Here is a 22,986-nt window from a genome sequence, read left to right as displayed (position 1 = left end):
TAGAAAGATATTTCAATTAATCAACCTACAGTCAATTGTTTTTACTCTCGAAAGAGATATTAACATAATTTAGAGATTTCTACGGATCAAGGCACAAGTGAATAAATCATTTAATTCAGATTCAGAATAATAAGGGAAGTCTAGGTGGATTCTTTCCTGGGTATTGTCTATCTCATTGGTTTTATTCGATTATTTCCTTAATTCATTTTTTGTTGTGTTCTTAATAATTAGTTTAGTTAATTTTAGATTAAAAACAATTTCTTCAATTTATTGGCTAGATAATAGAAAATAATAAGTACTAGTACTTTTAGTCCTCGTGGATACAATATTTTTGACTCACCATAGCTATATTATTATTCGATAGGTGCGTTTGCCTTTGTTGTAATTTTAGTTAGTTTAGTGACTCATCAAGGAGTTTGAAGAATTATGATTGTGATGTTTTGGTGGATAAGATTACTAAGCATATTAGAAGATGGTAGACTTTAGCTTCTCCAATAAGTGGTTTTCGGTCTGCAAAATTTTTGGTGTAGACTCTTCATTCTTCCTTTTTTAAGTCATTAAGAAAGTTACACAATTCTGTAATTCTTTTCTTTGAAAGGGGACTGATATAATTTTTGGTGAGGTCAAAATCCTTGCAGAAGTGATTCTCGGTAGAGGTGCTCATGGGCCGGCCTAACTCGACGGCTTGCCCGAAATATGAGAGGGTTCGAGTAAAAATATATGCCCGAAATATGAGTTTGTGCAAAAAACGAGGCCCGTTTAGAAAATTGGCTGGGCCTCAGGCACCACTTTTTTGGCCCGGGCCCAGCCTAAATATAATAAATATATATTTTTATTTTTTTAATTTTAAAATATTTTTAAAAAACTTTTTTATTTTTAAAATAAATTTTTAGTGTTTTATTAAAAAATGGGCCGGGCCGGGCCTAGGATGCGGGCCAAAAAATTTTGGGCCCGGCCCAACCCATGAGCACCTCTAATTCTCGGTCAGTTGGCAGAATTTTTGTCATCCTAAGGCAGAAGGAGGACTTGGAGTTAAGGATTTGGCTAGTTGGGATAAAGCCTCCCTGATGAGGCGTCTTAGGCTAATTTTGGTGAAGTCAAAATCCTTGTAGGTTGCATGGGTTGAGCAGTATATTGTGAAAGGGGATTCTGTTTGGCAGGTACAAGTTAAGCAATGACATAGTTGGGCTTGGAAGAAGGTGCTTAAGCTTAGAGATATTATACCGCAGATCGGAGAAGTTTAAAGGTGAGTAAAATTTATTTAACTTGAAAATTTGTTTTATTATTATTATTTTGAGTTAATTTAATCGAGTTATTTTAATTATTTAATTTTTTCGAGTCAACTCGAATAATTAATTTAAGTTTCAAGTTCTAGTCGAGTTGAACTTTATAATTCGAATAACTCAAATAACAAATAAGAGTTAATATCCCTTTGATCCGTGCTCAATTTTGAAAATGATCAAATTGGTCTTCCAACAAAAAAAGTTTAATAATTTCCAAAAAAAATTAAAATAATTTTTAAAAACCCAAATATTTATAAAAATTCTAAAATTTATATTTTTTAAAATTATAAAAAATAAAAAATAAAAAAATCTAAAAATATATATAATTTTGTTAAACTATTTGTCTCTTCTCTTAATATTATGGGGAAGAATATTAAGACAAAAAAAATGCAAAGCCGAGAAAGGTCATCATGATCCACACAATTTCACAACAGCTCAAACCAGTAATCAATGGAAGGAGTGATTATGGCCCAAACACTGCAAATGACAATAAACATGGATCCCATCTGCCAGCTTCTACTTTGGGATTCCATTCCCCATACCTAATGTTTTAGCTATTTTCCCATCTCTTTTTTTTACTCTCTTATATCACAACCTTGTATTTAATTGTTAGACAAAATATATTAGCGAACAAAATAATTAAATATAAATAAACACATATAAAATAAAAATAGAATGATTTATATTTAATTGTTAAATATGAAAAATAATCAAAATTAAATTCAAATAAAAGTTTAAATAAGAAGGAAGAATAGGAAAATAAATTCGTGTTAATCTAAAAAATCCACAAGTCTATTGGGCCTAATTGGTCCAGACATTTCACGTCGCTCATATTGTGCAAGTGTGCCACAATCCCATTGGGATTGGACTCGCACCCCCCATGCGCGAGACAAGATTATAAACTTAGTCATTCAATTATTTTTCAAGAGGGTTCACATATATATACAAATCTTACACTTAAGTATCAATTTCTCATTCACCACTCAACCATTTTAAACATATGTTATACCGTTGTAAACGTCTTATGGAGTAGGATATGAAATCATAAAATTATAATTCAACTCTCCACCTTTACCTATTGAGAATATGCCTCAAAATTCTCCTAAAATGTAATTTTTCCAACACTAATTTCCTTACTCCTCTTCTCTAGGATGAGAACCTATTCTCATCAATAACCACCACCGTATGGCTGTTGAGAATAGCCGTTGGAACTAGGATTATAACCATCGGGCGGTATTTTGTTGTAAGCACTTTGTGCAAAACCATAAATGATTTTCACTTCCAATTACTAACTATTGGTTTCCATAGATGATTAAAGTATCTTTAATATCACATTACATAATCAGGTTAAAATTTTTCTTAATTAAAATGTCAAATAAAAAAAAAGGTAAATTTTAAAACACCTTAGTGGCAGTTTGCATTTGACATTGTTGAGTGCCACTCAACCACTCTCAACTCATCTTAACTCAATAATTTCCGTCTTCGACACTTATTGAACAAACCAAACAATATAGGAAACTAACTACCACAATCATCAATAGCTCTCTCTACAATCCTCACTCTACTTAGCTTAACTTAGTACATAATATATAGTAATTTTAACTATTAATGCTATGTGTTGCTTGTGGTAAGGATGACATCAAAAGGTTTTTCGTTGTAAGAATTGCAATTTTTCCTTGGATCATGAATGTTTTTCCGTTGCCTATTAGATTCCAACAAAACTGAAAAGGAAAAAAATAAAAAAAACCTATTTAAAAAAAAAGTCTTCACATTATCAAGCAACACAAAAAAAATAATATAAATTTCTTTTAAAAACTGAAAATATTAAAATTATAAGAAAAAATTACTTTTTAAAATGGTGTGGCAAACATTGAAGAAATCGGATCCGAAGCCATATTCAATAATTGCTGAAAGTCTGATGTGATATGATTTCTACTTTTATGTGCTTCGAAGGCACTTTTAAACCAATGATGTTGCAATTGTTTTTAGCATATTCAATAATTGCTGAAATTCTGTTGTTTATAGTTTCATAAATAAATGAAACAATAATTATAAAGTCATTTTTAAATAATAAATACTAATTTGTTTTCATTTAATTCTTTTAATAATATAAAATAATTTAGTTTGATCCAATATTCACAAAAAAAAAAGGAAAAACCCTAGCTACCCGCCGCCCCTAGTCCCTAGCCTCTGCCACCTCCACTCCTCCATCGCTCAACCACCACCCGCAATGTCAACAGTAAAAAAGACATTAGGCAGTAGTAAATATATAATATTGTATTGAAAGAGGTTATAAAGCCAGAGGAGACTCAATGTAATTTACTATTACATATTAGTACCGTAATTTACTATTACTATCACATCTTTTACATTTTATTAAGCATATTATGTCATTATCACTACGGATTTATGTTGCATTATTATTATTTGCTAAACATGATTTTTTTAACCTTTCAGCCTTTTTACCATACTCGAATAAATTAATTACACAATATTTCAAATGTTTTTCGTTTTCGCACAATACATATAAAAAAGAAATTTTTATATCGAGATTAATTTTCATTATTTTGAAATTAAAAAAATTATGTTCTAACTTACGGAATATGATTTCTTTCTAAAAACTAAAATAATTAAATATCTTTTAAAATTAAATTTTTTTTTTGATGTTTATTCTCGTTTCGAGGATTTAAGGCATTGTGTCCTAATTTACGGGACGTAATCCTTTTCCTCGATTAACTTGTAATATACCTCTTTTTTTTGTAAAAATTTAATTAAGTAATATTTTAACAAAAGACCGTATTTTAAAATCTCACCAAATTTTTAATTTTCGACACTAAAACATTAATTAATCAACTAGGTACAAATTTTGGGAGTTACGGGGGTGCTAATCCTTCCTTATATGTAACTGACTCCCGAACCTATTTTTTGGATTTTATAAACCAAAAATATTTGTTTTAGTAAATTTAATCTTTTACTAAAATGATTGAATTACGAGGTGATCCGATCACACCTAATAAAAAAAAGATTAGTGGCGACTCCCATTTTTACGTTTTTTAAATAAAAAGTCTACTTCTTTTAAAAAAATAGTTTCGATAGATTAATTTAACTGATATTTTCACTTAAAATTCTAATTTTTATAATTTCTTTAAATAGTACAATTTTTAATAAAAATTATAAAATAAGAAAAGCAAGAAAATTATGTTGTAAGAATCATATCAATAGTTAGCTACTCGGATAATTATTTTTTGATTTAATTAACTAAAATTTTAATTCAATTACAATAACTTTTTAAAAAGATAAAATTCATAAAAATATAAAAATATTAAACATAAATAAATAATAATACAAATATAAACATTTATTTTAGAAATTATAATAATAAAATTACTTTAAATTTTAGTTTAATTAATATCAATATTATTACTAATATAAAAAAATGTAGATTCAAAGGGGTTAAAATACTTTTATCAAAGCGTATAACTTAATTCTAATTTATTGTACGGAAAAAAAGTTTATAACAATTTTTTTATAGGTTGGATGAATTTTTCACTCATTTATATACTATTATTATATAAAATGTAATGAATTTTCTTAGTTGGATGAACTTAAAAATAAAGTATATAACATCATCTTAATTTTAAGTAAAATAATAATATTTTATTCATAAATATAATCTCAATCAAATCAACCCACCATGGAAAGCAAGTAGAAAGGGGGAACCAAAAAGCAAAAGTAGCTTTAAATTAAAGCATGTGTGAAGCAGGCAGAGCTCTACAACCAAAACTAGCTAATTGAGTTCACCTCTGCTTGCTATAAGTGACCTTCTGCCTCCCAGTTCCTGAATCATTATCTTTCTTCACTTGTAATCTTGTTTTCCCATTTCACACTTTGCTCCCAAAATCAAGCTTTCCCTTTATTTATATTGCTTGGGGAAGGAGAAATGGAGGAGTCTAACAATTATGACCACCAACATCCCCTGCTTCTTATCTTGAACCAAGAGCAGCTGATCGACTATCAAAGTGGTGTAACTGATTGCTCCAGGTGTGGGGAGAAGGCGTCTGCTCCATGTTTTTGCTGTGCGCAGCACTGTGGGTTTTATCTTCACAAGGTATGTGCTGAGGCACCTTTGGAGCTCAATCACCCTTTTCATCAAGATCATCCTCTTATTCTTATGCAAAAGCCACCTGATTCAGATTCAGATTCAGATTCAGATTCAGATTCAGATTCAGATGGAGAGTGCATTTGCGAGTGCATTTGCGATTTCTGTGATGAAAGATGTGAGGAATTCATTTATCACTGCTGTTGCGGATTGGACTTTCATATTAAATGTGCTTTGTTTACATTTAATATTGCCGAGAATAATTTGAAAGAGCTTGAGCATGTTACCCTTCAACATCCTTTGATTTCCACTGAAAATGGTACTGAAGAACTTGAAGATGTTAGCAAGTGCCTTGGATGTTGGGAACCATTAGCAAAGTATACACACTTTTCTCCTGATTGTGGATTTAATTTACATGAGAAATGCACTAAGCTTCCTTTCAAGCTGAATCATGTGTGGCATCGCAAGCATCCTCTTGTTCTACAATTTAATAGCCAACGGCTCTCTTGCAAGATATGCGGAGAAACCAGTCGAATGGGTAGCGGATTTGTTTATGGTTGTTCTGCTTGTAAGTTTGTTGTTCACATTGAATGTGCATCACAATCACCATTACAAGTTATTAAGAGTACAAATCATGAACATCCATTCACCGTGTTTTTGAGACAAGTTCCATTCACTTGTGATGCGTGTGGCACCGAAGGAAATCATGTTGCCTATACATGTGGTACATGCAATATTATAATCCATAAAAATTGCATTTCATTACCTCGCATTATCAAAAGTAAGTGGCATGACCATCGCCTTCTTCACACATATTTCCATCACATAGAAGATTTTAGAGTTTTGGATTGCATAATATGCCATGATGAAGTCAATACAGAGCATGGTAGTTACTATTGTTCAAAGTGCACTGCTATATTTCACGTGAAGTGTGTAATGAAGGATAAAGATTCATATGAAATAGTAGAAAATGAAGATGAGGAATCTCCTGATGAGTCTGTCAGCTCCATAACCAAGGTTCTTGAAAGGAATGATGCTGGAGAAGCCACAGTAATAGAACATTTCAAGCATATTCATTACTTAATATTAAGTGACAGAGTAGGTGAGTATGATGATAAATGTTGTGATGGGTGCTTATTACCGATCGTGGCTTCATTTTACTACTGTACACAGTGTGATTTCTTTCTCCATAAAGTTTGCGCCGAGTTACCAAAAGTAAAGCATGTTTGGCATCATCGTTGCCGACCAGCATTAGTCCTTACTTCGAATGAAGTATTTGAGTGTGTACGATGTCTTTGCTTGTCTAATGCTTTTGCCTATAAATGTGAAGAATGTGAGCAATGTACATGCCTTCGATGTATAATTGCTCTTACACCTGGTGCTCGCACTTGTCTAGGACATAAACACCCTCTTCTTTTCTACACCGAATATAAAGGGCGATGTGTTGCTTGTGGAAAGGATGATATCACAGGGTTGTTCCGTTGTAAGGATTGCAATTTTTCTTTGGATCATAAATGTTTTTCGTTGCCTATTAGATCCCAACACAGAAATGATAAACATCTTCTTTCACTTGCTTCTCATGATGATAACAGATATTCAGAAAGTCATTTTTGTGATGTATGTGAAGAGCGTCGAGATCCAAATCTTTGGTTTTACCATTGTGCAATATGTGATACTTCTGCTCATGTCAATTGTGTCCTTGGTGAATATCCGTTCATCAAACTTGGGAGTACCGTTAAAGTAATAGAATATGTACATGAGCACCCTCTCACTTTTGTTAAGAAGATTTATGACTATCCGAACTGCAGATATTGTGGTGAGCGCTGTTTAGATTTCGCTCTCGAATGTACTGGATGCAACTTCATTGCCCATAATAGGTGTCCACGATACAATTGCACTTCTTCAGATTCGGAGGAATAAGGTGGCGGTGAGGTGACTATACTCCAAAACTACCACTTTTCTAATAGGCAGAGAACACAAAGTATGGTCCCGACTTTATTACATGTAATGCTGATTGTATTTATAATGCAAAATTTAGAGTATGTTTTAAGTTGGAATTTGTGTGTTATTTTCTTTAAATTTATGCATGCATGCCTTGTTAAGGTTTTTCTTACATACAGTAAATGTGGTGGATGCTTTGGAAAGTTCTATTTTGATAAAGGAATCTCTCAGCTTTTATTGTAATTACAAATGAAAAGGAAAAAAATAAAAAAAAATGATTATTCTCTATATAAAGATTTACCCTTTGTTTTTTTTTTAATAAGAGAATTCTTTTTCTATAAGATAAAAAGAGTTAACAAGTAAATATAAAGAGTGAGACCATTTTTGTAGGCTTAATGCTTAATATATACTGCTTTTTTCATTTTGCTCCTTCAATTCTTAATGTTACAAAACATTCAACGGTTCAATCATTTCATGTTAAAAAAATTCCGCGTGACCTCCACATTCAATTATTAAATGATATCCGTCTTTTTAATACCTATTTTATCTATATGGATACCAGAAATATTAACGGTGGTCGTTGCTAAAAAAAAAAGAATAAAGAAGAAGAAGAAAATAAGTGGACTTTTAAAAATAAAAAAGGGAATTAATCAGTGTAATTTCCCCAAACTAACCATTGTAACACTCTAAACCCATCAATTTGCAACATTCATTCCATTATCGTGCTTTTTGTAAGACAAAAAGACACTGTGGGGGTATGTTTGAATCCATTAATTTTGGTTTTCTTCCATTGCAGATGAGTAGTTCCACAACGCTCAATCTCTCCTTGCTTACCTCGGACATGTGGGCTGTTGTAATTTTCTGTTTTATTTTTATTTTCAAAATTGATATGGAGTTCAAATCTAAATTTGATTGATCAATGATCGGTTTTCTGATACAAGTTAATTCTGTACAGGTTGATTGGATGCACTTTTTGGCCTTTGCTGCAGTAGCTGTTGGAGTTATTCTTTATTCCGGGTAAGCGATTTGCAATCCCAACTCTTTCTTTTCCAATTTTTTGCCGACGGAGGGGAATTCGGATATGCCTTGCGTACATTGATGAATTATTATTGAAGGCACACATTTTGCAACCCCAAACCTTCGCTTCGGTTCGTTTTAAGATTCAAAACAGTTATTTAATGAGTTAATTAATTGTTGCATATTACAAAAATAACTTCGTTCTAGCTTTGTTTAACAATTGACTGAGTTTATAGGCAAAATTTGGTTAACATTGGTAAGGAATGTGAATTACAAAGGTAGGCATCATCTCCTCTCCTACTACATTTATCTCATCTTCCATGGCCACTATAAATATAGACAGGAGGTTTTGGGGAGTAAAGCCAATAGGAGGTTTTGGTTACCATTTTACTCCTGTTCATTTTGTGATTTCTTCCTACATAAAGCGTGTGCTGAGTTACCTAAGATGAAGGATGTTTGGCATCATTTGTGCCCAGAACCTCTTGCCTTTATTTCTGACAAAGCTTTTGAGTGTCTAGAATGTCTGAACTTGTGTAATGCCTTTGCTTATGAATGTTGTGGATGAAGGGTTGAAATGTAAACATAAGAAAGCTGAGGGACTTAAATTGAAAACAACTCAATTTCTTATGACATGAAATTGACATGCAGGGACTAAATTGAATAAGTAAAGAAATATGAGGGACTAAATCACAATTTTATCAAAAGTAAGTAAGAAATCAAGGATGAAGTTTTAAAGAAACATGAAGGGAAAATGGTCATTTAGTAAGAACGATAAGTTTGGAATGAAATGATGATGTTGGTGATATTTTGAATCATTTAATGAGTTAAATATTATTTTAATAATAAATTATTTAAATATTTATTAATATTTTAATTATTTTAATAATAAATGGTCATCTTTCCAACATGAGAAAGAACAAAGGAAGAAAGAAACTTTGATTTCTTTACAATTTAGTCTATTGTCATGAAATCTCACTATTTCACCTAAAATTCTTGGAAATTTCCATAGGCAACAAAGAAGAAAGATGAAATAGAGATCCTAGAGAGTGTGTTCCATAATTTAGAAGCAATAAATTAGTAGATGGGAGTGAAGAAAATTAGAAGAGAAGAGAATGATAATGATGAAATTGAGAAGGAAACGAAAGAGAAGCAAAAAAAGAGGAATTCTTGTCAAAAGAGGTAAGTTTTCATATTAACTTTATTTATATCTCTACGAGTTGAGTTTAAAATGTTATAAATGAAATACATGACATGTGAATTTTAATTGAAATAGCACAGATAGAAAGTAATTGCTAAAGTATGATATGTAAAAACATCAAGTTTCAAGTGAAAGCGAAAAATATGATTTGTATTATGAGAAGTTTCAAGGTAAAGAAATGTATGATATCAATATGTAAATATAAATGACTAAATTGAATAATAATCAAAAGTATAATGATTATGTAGGTTTAAATGAAAATTAATGCAAAGAACCATTAAAAAAAATAAATCTTATCACTAAAATATATAACATCATCTTACTTTTAAGTATAATATAGTTAATATGGTTAACTATTTAAATTAGAATATTGACTTGAATTTTTTAAATACTATTTTAATAAAAAAATTTCATTTTCCACATGATGAATAATGAATTAGAGTAAGTGTTAAAAAATTCATGCCAATTACTAAAATCATTAAGGGTGTTAGTATAGTCATCAGACTTGAACTACAGAATACTACTATAGTTATCGAAACAAATCACATACAAATCAAGTTTTAAAATTCAGTTAAACAATACAACATATCATAAATCCATACCTCATATGAATTATAATCAAACCAAGTCTAACCCAAGCCTATGAGAGCTCTTAAGTCAAGTTGGTAGCTAAACAATTTCAATTTAAGAAAAATTCAAGTGGGTGTCGAAAATATCAAGTGGGTGTTGCGACATTGAAATCAGTAAGGACCAAAATGCTAAACTTTGAATTACAAGGGTGTTGCGACATCGGGGTTCGATGTCACAACACTTAGTGTTGATGTCGCAACATTCACTAGCTGGTGTCAAATTAAAAAAACAAAAGAAGCAAATAAACTCTTTTTTTTTGGCACTCAAATTGGAAATTTAAAATTTTCAAAATACATTAAAAAGATCCTCAAACTTAAAAATAAAAAGAAGCAATTAAACCCTTGTTTATTTTTTTTTACTTAATTGGGTACTTAAACTACCAAATTTAAGAAGAAAAAAACCTCGTTAAACCTCTAGGTCGGATTTTAGATAAGATATTTTGAATTTAGATTCTTATCATCCTCTTCTTCTTACGCAAAAGTCACCTTATTTATCTGGAGAGTACATTTGTGATTTTTGTAATGAATTGGATAATAAGTTTGTTTACCATTGCTCTTGCGGATTGGACTATCATATTAAATGTGCTTTGTTTACATTTAATGTTGCCCGGAATAATTTGAAAGATCTTGAGCTTGTTGCCCTTCAACATCCTTTGATTTCAACTGAAAATGGTGATGAAGAACGTGAAGATGTTAGTAAGTGCTTTGGATGTCAGGAACCATTAGTAAATTATAAACACTTTTCTCCTAACAGTGGATTTAATTTACATGAGAAATACGCTAATCTTTCTTTCAAACTGAATCATGGGTGCCATCGCAAGCATCCTCTTGTTCTACAATTTAATAGCCAACGGCGCCTCTCTTGCAAGACATGCGGAGAAACCGGTGGAAAGGGTAAAGGATTTGTTTTTGGTTGTTCATTTTGTAAGTTTGCTGTTCAGATTGAATGTGTATCAGCATCTTTAGATCTAGTTGTTGAAGATAAAAGCCATGAACATCCTGTTAGTTTGTTTGCAAGAAGATCATCATTCATTTGTGATGCATGTGGCATGGAAGGAAGTTATGCTTCCTACATATGTTGAACATACAATATTATGGTCCATAAAAAGTACACTTCATTGCCACGCATCATCAAAAGCAAGTGGCATAAAACTACTTATTCTCGTAATTTTATTTAAACACCGACATATTTAAAGAATTCATCTCAATATTCATTATCTAATCCACAAAGCAAGGAATAAAGTGAAAATTTTGTCTTTTTCTTTTAATTTTTTCCATTATTCTCAAATTTAATAATGAACGTACAACACACCCAAATCCATTACATCCCATTCTTAACTATTATAAATTAAGATTGAATTATAAAAAAAATACGAAAAGAGGAAGCCAAATAACCGCAATGCATGCATCAATATATGTAACAAAAGCCTATATAAACATCATAATACTTGTAATATTATTTAAAATACCCTCATAATTTTAGAATAAAGATTTGTCATATACTTTACTAAACTTTAACATTAAAAGAAACCCGCTAAAGTAAAGTATCAAAGCAAAGACTCGTTAAAAGCAATATACTAAGATAGCTTCGGAGTCTCTCTTTCAAATTTGTACTTTGCTTCAAACATTGAGTTTCAGTTTTTCCTTGTTACGTCGACGGAAAAAACCAAAGGGGAAGGAGAAATGGAGGAGTCAAACAATTATGGGCACCAACATCCCCTGCTTCTTATCTTGAATCAAGACCAGCTGATCTACAATCAAAGTGGTGTAACTGATTGCTCCAGGTGTGGGGAGAATGTGTCTACTCCATGTTTATGCTGTGCGGAGCACTGCGGGTTTTACCTTCACAAGGTATGTGCCGACGCACCTTTGGAGCTTAATCACCCTTTTCATCTCAACCATCCTCTTCTTCTTATGCAAAATGCACCTTATTCACCTGGAGGGTACATTTGCAATTTTTGCGGTAAAGGCGGTTATGATTTTGTTTATCACTGCTCTTGCAATTTTGACTTTCATATTAAATGTGCTTTATTTACATTTAATATTGCTGAGAATAACTTGAAAGAGCTTGAGCATGTTCCCCTTCAACATCCTTTGATTTCCACTGAAAATGGTACTGAAGAACTTGAAGATGTTAGCAAGTGCCTTGGATGTTGGGAACCATTAGCAAAGTATACACACTTTTCTCCTGATTGTGGATTTAATTTACATGAGAAATGCACTAAGCTTCCTTTCAAGCTGAATCATGTGTGGCATCGCAAGCATCCTCTTGTTCTACAATTTAATAGCCAACGGCTCTCTTGCAAGATATGCGGAGAAACCAGTCGAATGGGTAGCGGATTTGTTTATGGTTGTTCTGCTTGTAAGTTTGTTGTTCACATTGAATGTGCATCACAATCACCATTACAAGTTATTAAGAGTACAAATCATGAACATCCATTCACCGTGTTTTTGAGACAAGTTCCATTCACTTGTGATGCGTGTGGCACCGAAGGAAATCATGTTGCCTATACATGTGGTACATGCAATATTATAATCCATAAAAATTGCATTTCATTACCTCGCATTATCAAAAGTAAGTGGCATGACCATCGCCTTCTTCACACATATTTCCATCACATAGAAGATTTTGGAGTTTTAATTTGCATGATATGCCATGATGAAGTCGATACAGAGCATGGTAGTTACTATTGTTCAAAGTGCAATGTTATATTCCATGTGCATTGTGTGACAGAGGATAAACGCTCATATTCAATAGTTTCACTAGAAAATGAAGATGAGATTCCTTATGAAAGTTCCATCACTGTCTTAGAGAGCAATGATGCCGGAGAAGCTACAAAAATAAAACATTTCAAGCATATACATAATCTAATGTTAAGTCCCTTTGTTGGAAGGTATGAAAATCGTTGTGACGGGTGTTTGTTGCCAATCTCGGGACCATTTTACTCCTGTTCATTTTGTTCTTTCTTCCTACATAAAGCGTGTGCTGAGTTACCTAAGATGAAGGATGTTTGGCATCATTTGTGCCGAGAACCTCTTGCCCTTATTTCTGACAAAGCTTTTGAGTGTCTAGAATGTCTGAACTTGTATAATGCCTTTGCTTATGAATGTTGTGGATGTGAGACAAAGATATGTCTCCCATGTGTGATTGCTCTGACTCCTGGTGCTCGAACATATTTAAAACATGAACACCCCCTCTTTTACTACAGAGAGCACAAGGGGAAATGCAATGCTTGTGGTAATACTACAGGGAGCGCATTTTGGTGTAAGGATTGTAATTTTGTGCTACACACGGACTGTTTTTCACTTCCAATTACAGCTTACCACAAATGTGATCAACATCTTCTTTCACTCACTGATCATAATGATAACAGTTATTCAGAAAGTTATTATTGTGATATCTGTGAAAAAACTCGAGATCTAAATCGTTGGTTTTATCGTTGTGCAACTTGCGACACTTCTGCTCATGTTGGTTGTGTTCTTGGAAAATATTCATTCCTCAAACACAGGAGCATCTATGAAGAAAAAGATCATCCACACCCACTCATCATTGTGAAGAAGAAGTATTACTACCCTGATTGTTATAAATGCAGTAAGCCTTGTGAAGATGTGGCTCTTGAATGCTCAAAGCCAGAGTGCAAATATATTGTCCACTGGGATTGTGTAGCACCCGATTATCTACAGAGTTGGTGGATGTGGTGCATGTAGCAATTCAGAAGTAATCTTATTTGAAACTTACCACTTCATTTGCAGGAAAACTCAAGGCTGGAAAATAGGGTTTGATTTTTGTCTTGTTACTTGTGACGTTAGTCGTTGTTGTCATTGTAATTTGGTTTGTTTTAAATAAATGTCGTGTAATAATATGAAGTTGAAACTTGAGAGGTTTGCATTGTTGATTTTAGAATTTCTTGTAATTTGGGAGTGTGATTGTACTGACAATAATAAAGGTGTTGCTTGATGCTACTCTTAATAGCTCTTTGTTTCTTTATATAAGTTTACTTGAAAATACAAGCTTTTTCTGAAATTATCTCTCTTTTGATGCACATTTAAATTAGGTTTAACGTTTGATTGTGCATTTGTTTTCGCTGTATGTACAGATGTATAAGACAAAAGAATGTTGACCATCTTTATTTGATAATACACAATTTCAAGTAAGAATAACGATTACCGTTATCAACCTTTAGAGATGTAATCATTACTAATTAGATATTTAAATAAATATTAGAAATAAAATTATTCATGAAATAAGGACCATTTTAAAAATTTTCAAAACCTAACGTGATATCTGTGAAGAAAGTCGAGATCTAAATCGTTGGTTTTACCATTGTGCAATCTGTCTGATCATGTTAGTTGTGTTTTTGGAGAATATCCATTCCTCAAACTCAAAAGCATCTACGAAGAAAAAAACCATCCACATTGTTGGTGTTAAAGGCAGTAGCAAGCTGGTTTTAACTTGCTTGATCAGCAAGCCTTGTGGGTTGGGGAAGAAACAAAAGCAGGAAAATTTGCTTAATAAACAGAACAGAAGCAAAGTAAAAAATTGTAGAGCATTTGAATGAAAAACAAGCTGAAATTTTTCATTGACAAAGCATTGGCAAGTTGCCATTACATATATCACACTTGAGTTTATCTTACAAATCAAAAATACTACCTAATCACTTACCTAACACCACTTAAAACATTGGAAATTGTTAATCAGCTTGCATAAGTTACATTGCTGAATTTTCAGTCAATCAACATCAAAAAATTACATCAAAAGTTTACCAACTAAGTCTACAAGAACTAAGTTACAAAATATAAACTTAAACCAACAAAATAAGTTGAACTTGGACATCATTCACGAGCTTCAGTTGCTGCCTTCAAGTGCTGTTTTTTTACCGTATGTGGCTTGCATGGCCACGATTGTTGCTGCATGTGTTGCATGGAAGCTAACTTCAACACACATCCACTCACCATTGTGAAGAAGATGTATTACTACCCTAATTGTGATGAATACGGAAAGCCTTGTGAATTTGTGGCTCTTCAATGCTCGAAGTCAGAATGCAAATATATTGTCCACTGGAATTGTGTAGCACCATTTTCTCTACATCGTTGGTGGGGGTGGGGCATGTAGCAATTCAAATCTAATCGTATTTGAAACCTATCACTTCATTTGCAGGAAAACTTAATACTGAAAAATAAGGTTTGATATTTGCCTTGTTACTTGTGATATTAGTTGTTGTTGTAGTTATAATTTGGTTTTTCCAAATTTTCAAGTTTTAAATAGTCGTCATGTAAAACTTGTGAGTTCTGCATTGATGTTTGATTGTTGATTTTAGAATCTCTTGTAATTTGGCAATGTGATTGTACTTACATAAACACTACAATAATAAAGGTGTTGTTGGATGCTTCTCTTTATAGCTCTTTGTTTCTTTATATAAATTTACTTGAAATACAACTTTTTATGAAATTATTTCTCTCTCCTTTTAATTTGTTGTGGATCTATGTACAGATGTATAACACAAAGGAATGTTGACCATCTTTATTTGATAATGTAACAAGGACTTGTCTCCTTCAAAAACAGATGCATTTCTAATGGATTGCATATTAAAATTTAATTGCAGAAATTGATTAAAAAGTTATTAGAATAAGATATTGGAGCATAATTACAGAATTTATGAAGCTTCATCATACCTTAACCCTATTATTACCTTACCAAATAATTTTGTAAAGAAAAAATTCAATAGCCTCCATAATCTTTCAATCTAGCTTCTTTAACAGTTAAACTGTGTTGAAATAATGGTCAGCATGCAGCAACCAAGACTATCGAAGGCACTACATGCAGAAGCTGCTGGTTCTTCTAGTCAGCAAGCTGTTTATGTTTCATTTTGTAATTTTAAGTTAGAGTAATGTAACTTAGTTGCTTTATAACTATGTTAGGTTTATGTTTGATGTAATTTTGATGTTGATTGAGCTGATAAATCAGCTTTGTTTATTTGTTCAAGCTAATTAGCACACGTTACTATGTGTATTAGTGGTAGTAGGTGAAGTTTAGGTCAACCTACTGTTTTGTCAAGATTGTAAATATTAGAATATACCCCATACCTTGCCCATACCTTTCCCATACCTACCCATACCTTGGAAAGGTCAAAGTTATGGGCACCAAATATTTATTTAGTGTTGGGCATGGGAAAATAGTAATTTTTGGTCCCTAAGTGAATAGTGACTTTGCAAGGTAGCCCTTGAATCTCAACTATAAATAGGCCAACCATTGCTCATTCTCATCATCCCACATTTGCCATTCTCTACTTAAGGCATTGTTCTCTCTCCCTATTTGTAAAGTTTCACTTGTATTTTTGGAGTGAAATATATTTGGTAGTGCCCGAGGACGTAGGCAAGATTTGCCGAACCTCGTTAAAATTTTGGTGTTCTTTACTATTTAATGTTCATATTTTGTGAGTGTGATTGTAGTGATTTATTGTGCTATTAAATTACGATAGAGGGATATTCTGGCTAGGAAAGACTTGGTACTTAAGTGATCCTCGTGATTCACCTCTCTTTCCTGGGAATTGAACTTAGTGTGATTTTTTAGTACAATAATTTTACTCTTTCACACGCTTCCGCGCAACAATTGGTATCAGAGCCAGATTCGTACTTGGGGAATACGACCGTTTACGGTACTATTCATGTATACAGCACTATTCACGTATATGGTACTATTCATGTATACGGCACTATTCACGTATACGGTACTGTTCACGTATACAGTAGTTGGGATTGAGGAGAAAAATGGCAGCAGCATCGTCATCAGCAAGGACTACTGTGACAAATGCAAAATTTGAAGTAGAGAAATTTGACGGTACCAATAATTTTGGTATGTGGCAATGTGAGATCCTGGATGTCTTATGTCAGCAAGAGCTAGATATAGCCCTTGAAGAAAAACCTGACAAGATGGATGACAAGGAGTGGGCCAAGATCAATAGACAGGCGTGTGGTACAATCCGCCTATGTTTGGCCAAAGAGCAAAAGTACTCTGTCATGAGGGAGACATCAGCGAAGAAGTTATGGGATACACTGGAAGAAAAGTTTCTAACGAAAAGTCTTGAAAATAGGCTTTATATGAAAAAGAAACTTTATCGATTCACGTATGCACCCGGTATGTCGATGAATGACCATGTGAACTCATTCAATAAAATTTTAGCAAACTTGCTAAATTTGGATGAGAAATTTAAAGATGAAGACAAGGCATTATTGTTGTTGAATTCCCTTCCTGATGAATATGATCATCTTACCACCACATTGCTTCATGGGAAGGACACGATCACATTTAATGCAGTCTGTAGTGCGTTGTATAGATCTGAGACTCGAAAGAAAGATAAAAGAGATCACAGAGATACAACCGTAGAAGTCTTAACAGTAAGAGGTCGTTCACACAGCAGCAAATCTGGTAGAAGGGAAAAGTCCAAAGGGAGACCCGCCAAAGATGAATGTGCCTTTTGCCGTGAAAAGGGGCATTGGAAAAAGAATTGTCCTAAGCTACAAAAGGGCAAGGCTATTTCTAATGCATGTGTAGCGGAGCATGATGAGGAGTCAGACTTTAGCTTGGTTGGCATGGCAATGGCATGTCAAACGGATGAGTGGATTTTGGATTCAGGATGTACTTACCATATGTGTCCTAATAAGGACTGGTTTTCTAGTCTTAAAGAGCTAGAAGGTGGACTTGTTCTTATGGGTAATGATAGTGCTTGTAAGACAATGGGAGTGGGTACAGTCCAATTGAAGAATCACGACGGCTCAATCCAAGTCTTGACAGATGTTCGCTACGTACCTAGCCTGAAGAAAAATCTCATCTCATTAGGTGCCCTAGAATCTAAAGGGCTCACAATCACTTTGAGAGATGGATTACTAAAAGTAGTAGCTGGGCAACTGACAGTGATGAAAGGCACAAGAAGAAATAACTTGTATTTTTTAAATGGAAGTACAGTTATTGGATCAACATCAACAGTTTCTACAAAAGATGTAGATTCAGAGGCTACCAGATTATGGCATATGCGATTGGGACATGCTAGTGAAAAAGCTTTGCAAACATTGGTGAAGCAAGGCTTATTGAAAGGTGCAAATTCTTGCAAAATGGAATTCTGTGAACATTGTGTTCTGGGCAAGCAGAAGAGGGTAAAATTTGGTCCAGCAATTCACAATACGAAAGGAATTCTGGACTACGTTCACAGTGATGTGTGGGGACCTACCAAAGTAGCTTCTTTGGGAGGTATGCACTATTTTGTTACTTTTGTTGATGATTATTCAAGAAAAGTATGGGTGTATCTAATGAAAAGAAAAAGTGAAGTTTTGGATGCATTTCTGAAATGGAAGAAGATGGTGGAGACTCAGACTGGTCGAAAGGTCAAACGACTTCGATCAGATAATGGTACTGAGTACAAAAATGATTCATTTCTACAAGTATGCCAAGATGAGGGCATTGTGCGACACTTCACTGTTCGGGATACACCACAGCAAAATGGGGTGGCAGAACGAATGAATCGAACTATACTGGAGAAAGTTCGATGTATGTTGTCCAATGCTGGATTGGGCAAAGAATTTTGGGCTGAGGCAGTTACATATTCGTGCCATCTAATTAACCGTTTGCCATCAGCTGCAATAAATGGAAAAACTCCTATGGAGATGTGGACTGGTAAATCTGCTACTGATTATGATTCTTTGCATGTATTTGGTTCTACTGCATATTATCATGTAAAAGAATCTAAGTTAGACCCAAGAGCAAAGAAAGCATTATTCTTGGGTATAACTGATGGAGTAAAAGGATATCGTCTCTGGTGTCCTGATACAAGGAAGATTGTTTTCAGTAGAGATGTGACTTTTGATGAATCAACCATGTTAAAGTACAAGGATTCACAAAAGGATGGCAAAACCAGTAGTACTTTGCAGCAGGTGGAGCTTGAAAAGGTTAACGATGATCCAGCTAATATTGAAGGGACAAATGATGAAGAGGTTCCTACCCAAGAACCTCTACAGCAACAAGATTCAATTGCATATAGGAGGCCAAGAAGAGAGATTCGTAAGCCTACTCGCTTTGATGATATAGTGGCCTATGCACTTCCAATTGCAGATGATGATGTTCCTTCTACTTACACAGAAGCAATTAGTAACCCTGATGGTGTAAAATGGAAGCAAGCAATGAATGAAGAAATGCAGTCTCTTCATAAAAATAAGACCTGGGAGTTGGTGACACTACCCAAGGGAAAGAAGGCAATTAGATGCAAATGGGTATATGCAAAGAAGGAAGGATTTCCTGATAAAATTGAAATTCGATACAAGGCTAGATTAGTAGCAAAGGGTTACGCCCAGAAAGAAGGAATAGACTACAATGAAGTGTTTTCTCCAGTTGTGAAGCATTCATCTATTTGGATTTTGCTAGCCTTGGTTGCGCAATATGATCTTGAACTAGTTCAGCTTGATGTGAAGACCGCGTTTTTACACGGTGATTTGGAAGAGGAAATCTATATGACTCAGCCAGATGGATTCAAGGTTGCTGGAAAAGAAAATTGGGTTTGTAAACTGACAAAGTCGCTTTATGGATTGAAGCAATCTCCGAGGCAGTGGTACAAGCGATTTGATCAGTTCATGAAAGGGCAAAGGTACACAAGAAGTAAATTTGATCATTGCGTGTATTTTCAGAAGCTACAAGAAGGAACTTTCATATACTTGCTCTTATATGTTGATGATATGCTAATAGCATCTAAGAGCAAAGTTGAGATTGAAAAATTGAAGACTCAACTCAATCTCGAGTTTGAGATGAAAGATCTAGGAGAAGCTAAAAAGATTCTCGGCATGGAAATATGGAGAGATAGAGCTCATGATAGAGTTAGCTTGTCTCAGAAGCAGTATTTGAAAAAGGTACTACAGCAGTTTGGCATGAACGAGCAGACAAAACCTGTAAGTACCTCGTTGGCTTCTCATTTCAAGCTTTCTGCACAACTATCTCCTTCGACGAATACGGAACAAGAATACATGTTGCAAGTTCCGTATTCTAATGCAGTGGGTAGCTTGATGTATGCAATGGTGTGTACAAGACCCGACATTTCACAGGCAGTTAGTATAGTGAGCAAGTATATGCATAATCCTGGAAAAGGACATTGGCAAGCTGTGAAATGGATTCTACGGTATATTCAGAAGACCGTAGATGTTGGATTACTGTTCAAGCAGGATAATACACTTGGTAAAGGTGTTATTGGGTACGTTGATTCTGACTATGCCGGTGATTTGGACAAGCGAAGATCAACCACCGGTTATGTGTTTACACTTGCTGGAGGACCAATAAGTTGGAAGTCTACACTACAGTCTACAGTTGCATTGTCAACCACAGAAGCCGAGTACATGGCTGTAACAGAGGCTGTAAAGGAGGCTGTTTGGTTACAAGGTATGGCTAAAACCTTGGGGTTGGTTCAGGAGCATATTAACGTGTATTGTGATAGTCAAAGTGCTATTCATTTAGCAAAGAATCAAGTCTATCATGCACGTACAAAACATATCGACGTACGATTCCATTTTGTGCGGGAAATTATTGAAGAGGGGAAAATTTGTCTTCAGAAGATCAAGACTGCAGATAATCCCGCAGATATGATGACTAAGGTGGTAACAGCAACCAAGTTCGAACATTGTTTGAACTTGATTAATATCCTGCAAGTTTAACAGTTGAAGAAGGCACTATCAAGTATTGTTGTCAAAGGCAAAAAGAATTGTGTGAAGATAAGATTATCCTAATCAAATCTTCAAGGTGGAGATTATTAGAATATACCCCATACCTTGCCCATACCTTTCCCATACCTACCCATACCTTGGAAAGGTCAAAGTTATGGGCACCAAATATTTATTTAGTGTTGGGCATGGGAAAATAGCAATTTTTGGTCCCTAAGTGAATAGTGACTTTGCAAGGTGGCCCTTGAATCTCAACTATAAATAGGCCAACCATTGCTTATTCTCATCATCCCACATTTGCCATTCTCTACTTAAGGCATTATTCTCTCTCCCTATTTGTAAAGTTTCACTTGTATTTTTGGAGTGAAATATATTTGGTAGTGCCCGAGGACGTAGGCAAGATTTGCCGAACCTCGTTAAAATTTTGGTGTTCTTTACTATTTAATGTTCATATTTTGTGAGTGTGATTGTAGTGATTTATTGTGCTATTAAATTACGATAGAGGGATATTCTGGCTAGGAAAGACTTGGTACTTAAGTGATCCTCGTGATTCACCTCTCTTTCCTGGGAATTGAACTTAGTGTGATTTTTTAGTACAATAATTTTACTCTTTCACACGCTTCCGCGCAACAGTAAACTTGTTTTATGTATTGGCTTTGTGCCATATTCAGTTTAGAGGAATGAATTCAACAAGTTTTCATCCATATGCTCTCCGTTTTTAGTTTTGCTTCAAAATCCATTTGAGTTTTCTGCTTTGTTTCTCCTACAAGTCACGAGACTTGCTTGACAAGCATTCTGTTGAAGCTTGTTGCTGTTGCACTTAGATCCAACAAACTGGAATTCCAAATGGGGCAAATAAATAAAATCGAAGGACTAGCTCTCTTTTTTTTTTCCATAAAAAATATATATATTATAAGGAAGAATATTAAGACAAAAAATGCAAAGCCGAGAAAGGTCATCATCATGCACACAATTTCACAGCAGCTCAAACCAGTAATCAATGGAAGGAGTGATTATGGCCCAAACACTGCAATAGCTTAACCAAGAATGACAATAAACATGGATCCCAGCTGCCAGCTTCTACTTTGGGATTCCATTCCCTACACCTATTGTTTTGGCTATATTCGCATCTCTTTTTTACTCTCTCATATCGCAATCTTGTATGTAATTTCCTTACTCCTCTTCTCTGAGAATGGGATAAACCTCTTTTCTATTTGATGATACATTCAAATGTATATCCAACTTTCCTATGGTAAATTACCCTATTAAGATAGTCATATACGCAAATTTGGTTAATCCTCTTCTATAGTAAACTCTAAAATAAATTAAAAATTAAAAAAATATTAATTTCATACCATATATTAAAGCAATAAAAAATTTGTATCAAACAAAATAATTTGCATGTCATAACAAATTATTTTGTAATCCCTTTCTAATTATTTAATGACATGTCAGTAATTTTTTTATGTTATTGACACATAATAATTATTGTAATTTTTTTATCTTGAACCCCAAACCCATAACCCAAACCTCGAACATTGAACCCAAATCTCGAACTCTAAACCTAAGTCGCAAACCCCGAACCCTAAATCTCGAACTTTATAGTTAATGGTTAATGGTTCGAGGTTCGGTTTCAAAGTTCAGACTTTAGATTAAAAAAAAATTACTAAATTATGTATCAATGACATGAAAATAACTGAATTTTGATTTTTGAAGTCCAAAAAAACACCCTGATTTCTAATATGAAAATAAATAAACTGAAATGACTACTGTGCCAAATGGGCAAATAAATGATTGGAAAAAAATTGAAAGATTAGTTTTATTTTGCTCAGTACAAAATATATATTATATGGAAGAATACGAAACAAAATTGCAAGGCAGAGAAAGGTCATCCACACTAGTACATAATTTCACAACCGCTCAAACCAGTAATCAACCATCAATTAATTGTAGTCGAGATCTATAAAAATAAAAAAGAGTAATTTGTAGAAGTAACAAGTAGGGCCGTATCTACGTATATCGATAATAACTTTATTTCTTTAAATAAAAACAATAAAAATAAATTAGAAAGTTTTTTTTTATGAAATAGAAAATTAAAATTAAATTAACAATTAAACTTAAATTGAA

The 22,986-nt window shown here is 33.6% G+C and overlaps 2 protein-coding genes across 4 annotated transcripts; both read left to right on the top strand.

The window, feature by feature from the left end:
- Positions 1-4,970: 4,970 nt before the first annotated feature.
- On the top strand, positions 4,971-7,495 carry LOC107927389 (uncharacterized). Of its 3 annotated transcripts, none has more exons than XM_041087999.1 (2): positions 4,971-6,865; positions 6,975-7,495. In XM_041087999.1, exons 1-2 carry the CDS (start codon positions 5,224-5,226, stop codon positions 7,124-7,126), a joined length of 1,794 nt encoding a protein of 597 aa, XP_040943933.1. In that variant the 5' UTR covers positions 4,971-5,223; the 3' UTR covers positions 7,127-7,495. The 3 variants fall into 3 exon arrangements, with proteins under 3 accessions (XP_040943933.1, XP_040943932.1, XP_016713928.2); XM_041087998.1 differs by having other exon boundaries at positions 4,972-5,391; positions 5,477-7,495; XM_016858439.2 differs by having other exon boundaries at positions 4,973-7,495.
- Positions 7,496-10,971: 3,476 nt separating this feature from the next.
- On the top strand, positions 10,972-13,875 carry LOC107938708 (uncharacterized). The gene is made up of 3 exons (XM_041089397.1): positions 10,972-11,061; positions 11,109-11,168; positions 11,806-13,875. The coding sequence occupies exons 1-3, from the start codon at positions 10,972-10,974 to the stop codon at positions 13,873-13,875; spliced, it is 2,220 nt and encodes a 739-aa protein (XP_040945331.1).
- Positions 13,876-22,986: the final 9,111 nt, after the last annotated feature.

The sequence above is a fragment of the Gossypium hirsutum genome, chromosome D02 (assembly GCF_007990345.1).
Source record: "Gossypium hirsutum isolate 1008001.06 chromosome D02, Gossypium_hirsutum_v2.1, whole genome shotgun sequence".
Classification (NCBI taxonomy): domain Eukaryota; kingdom Viridiplantae; phylum Streptophyta; class Magnoliopsida; order Malvales; family Malvaceae; genus Gossypium; species Gossypium hirsutum.
This window is presented reverse-complemented; position numbering and strand designations above follow the sequence as displayed.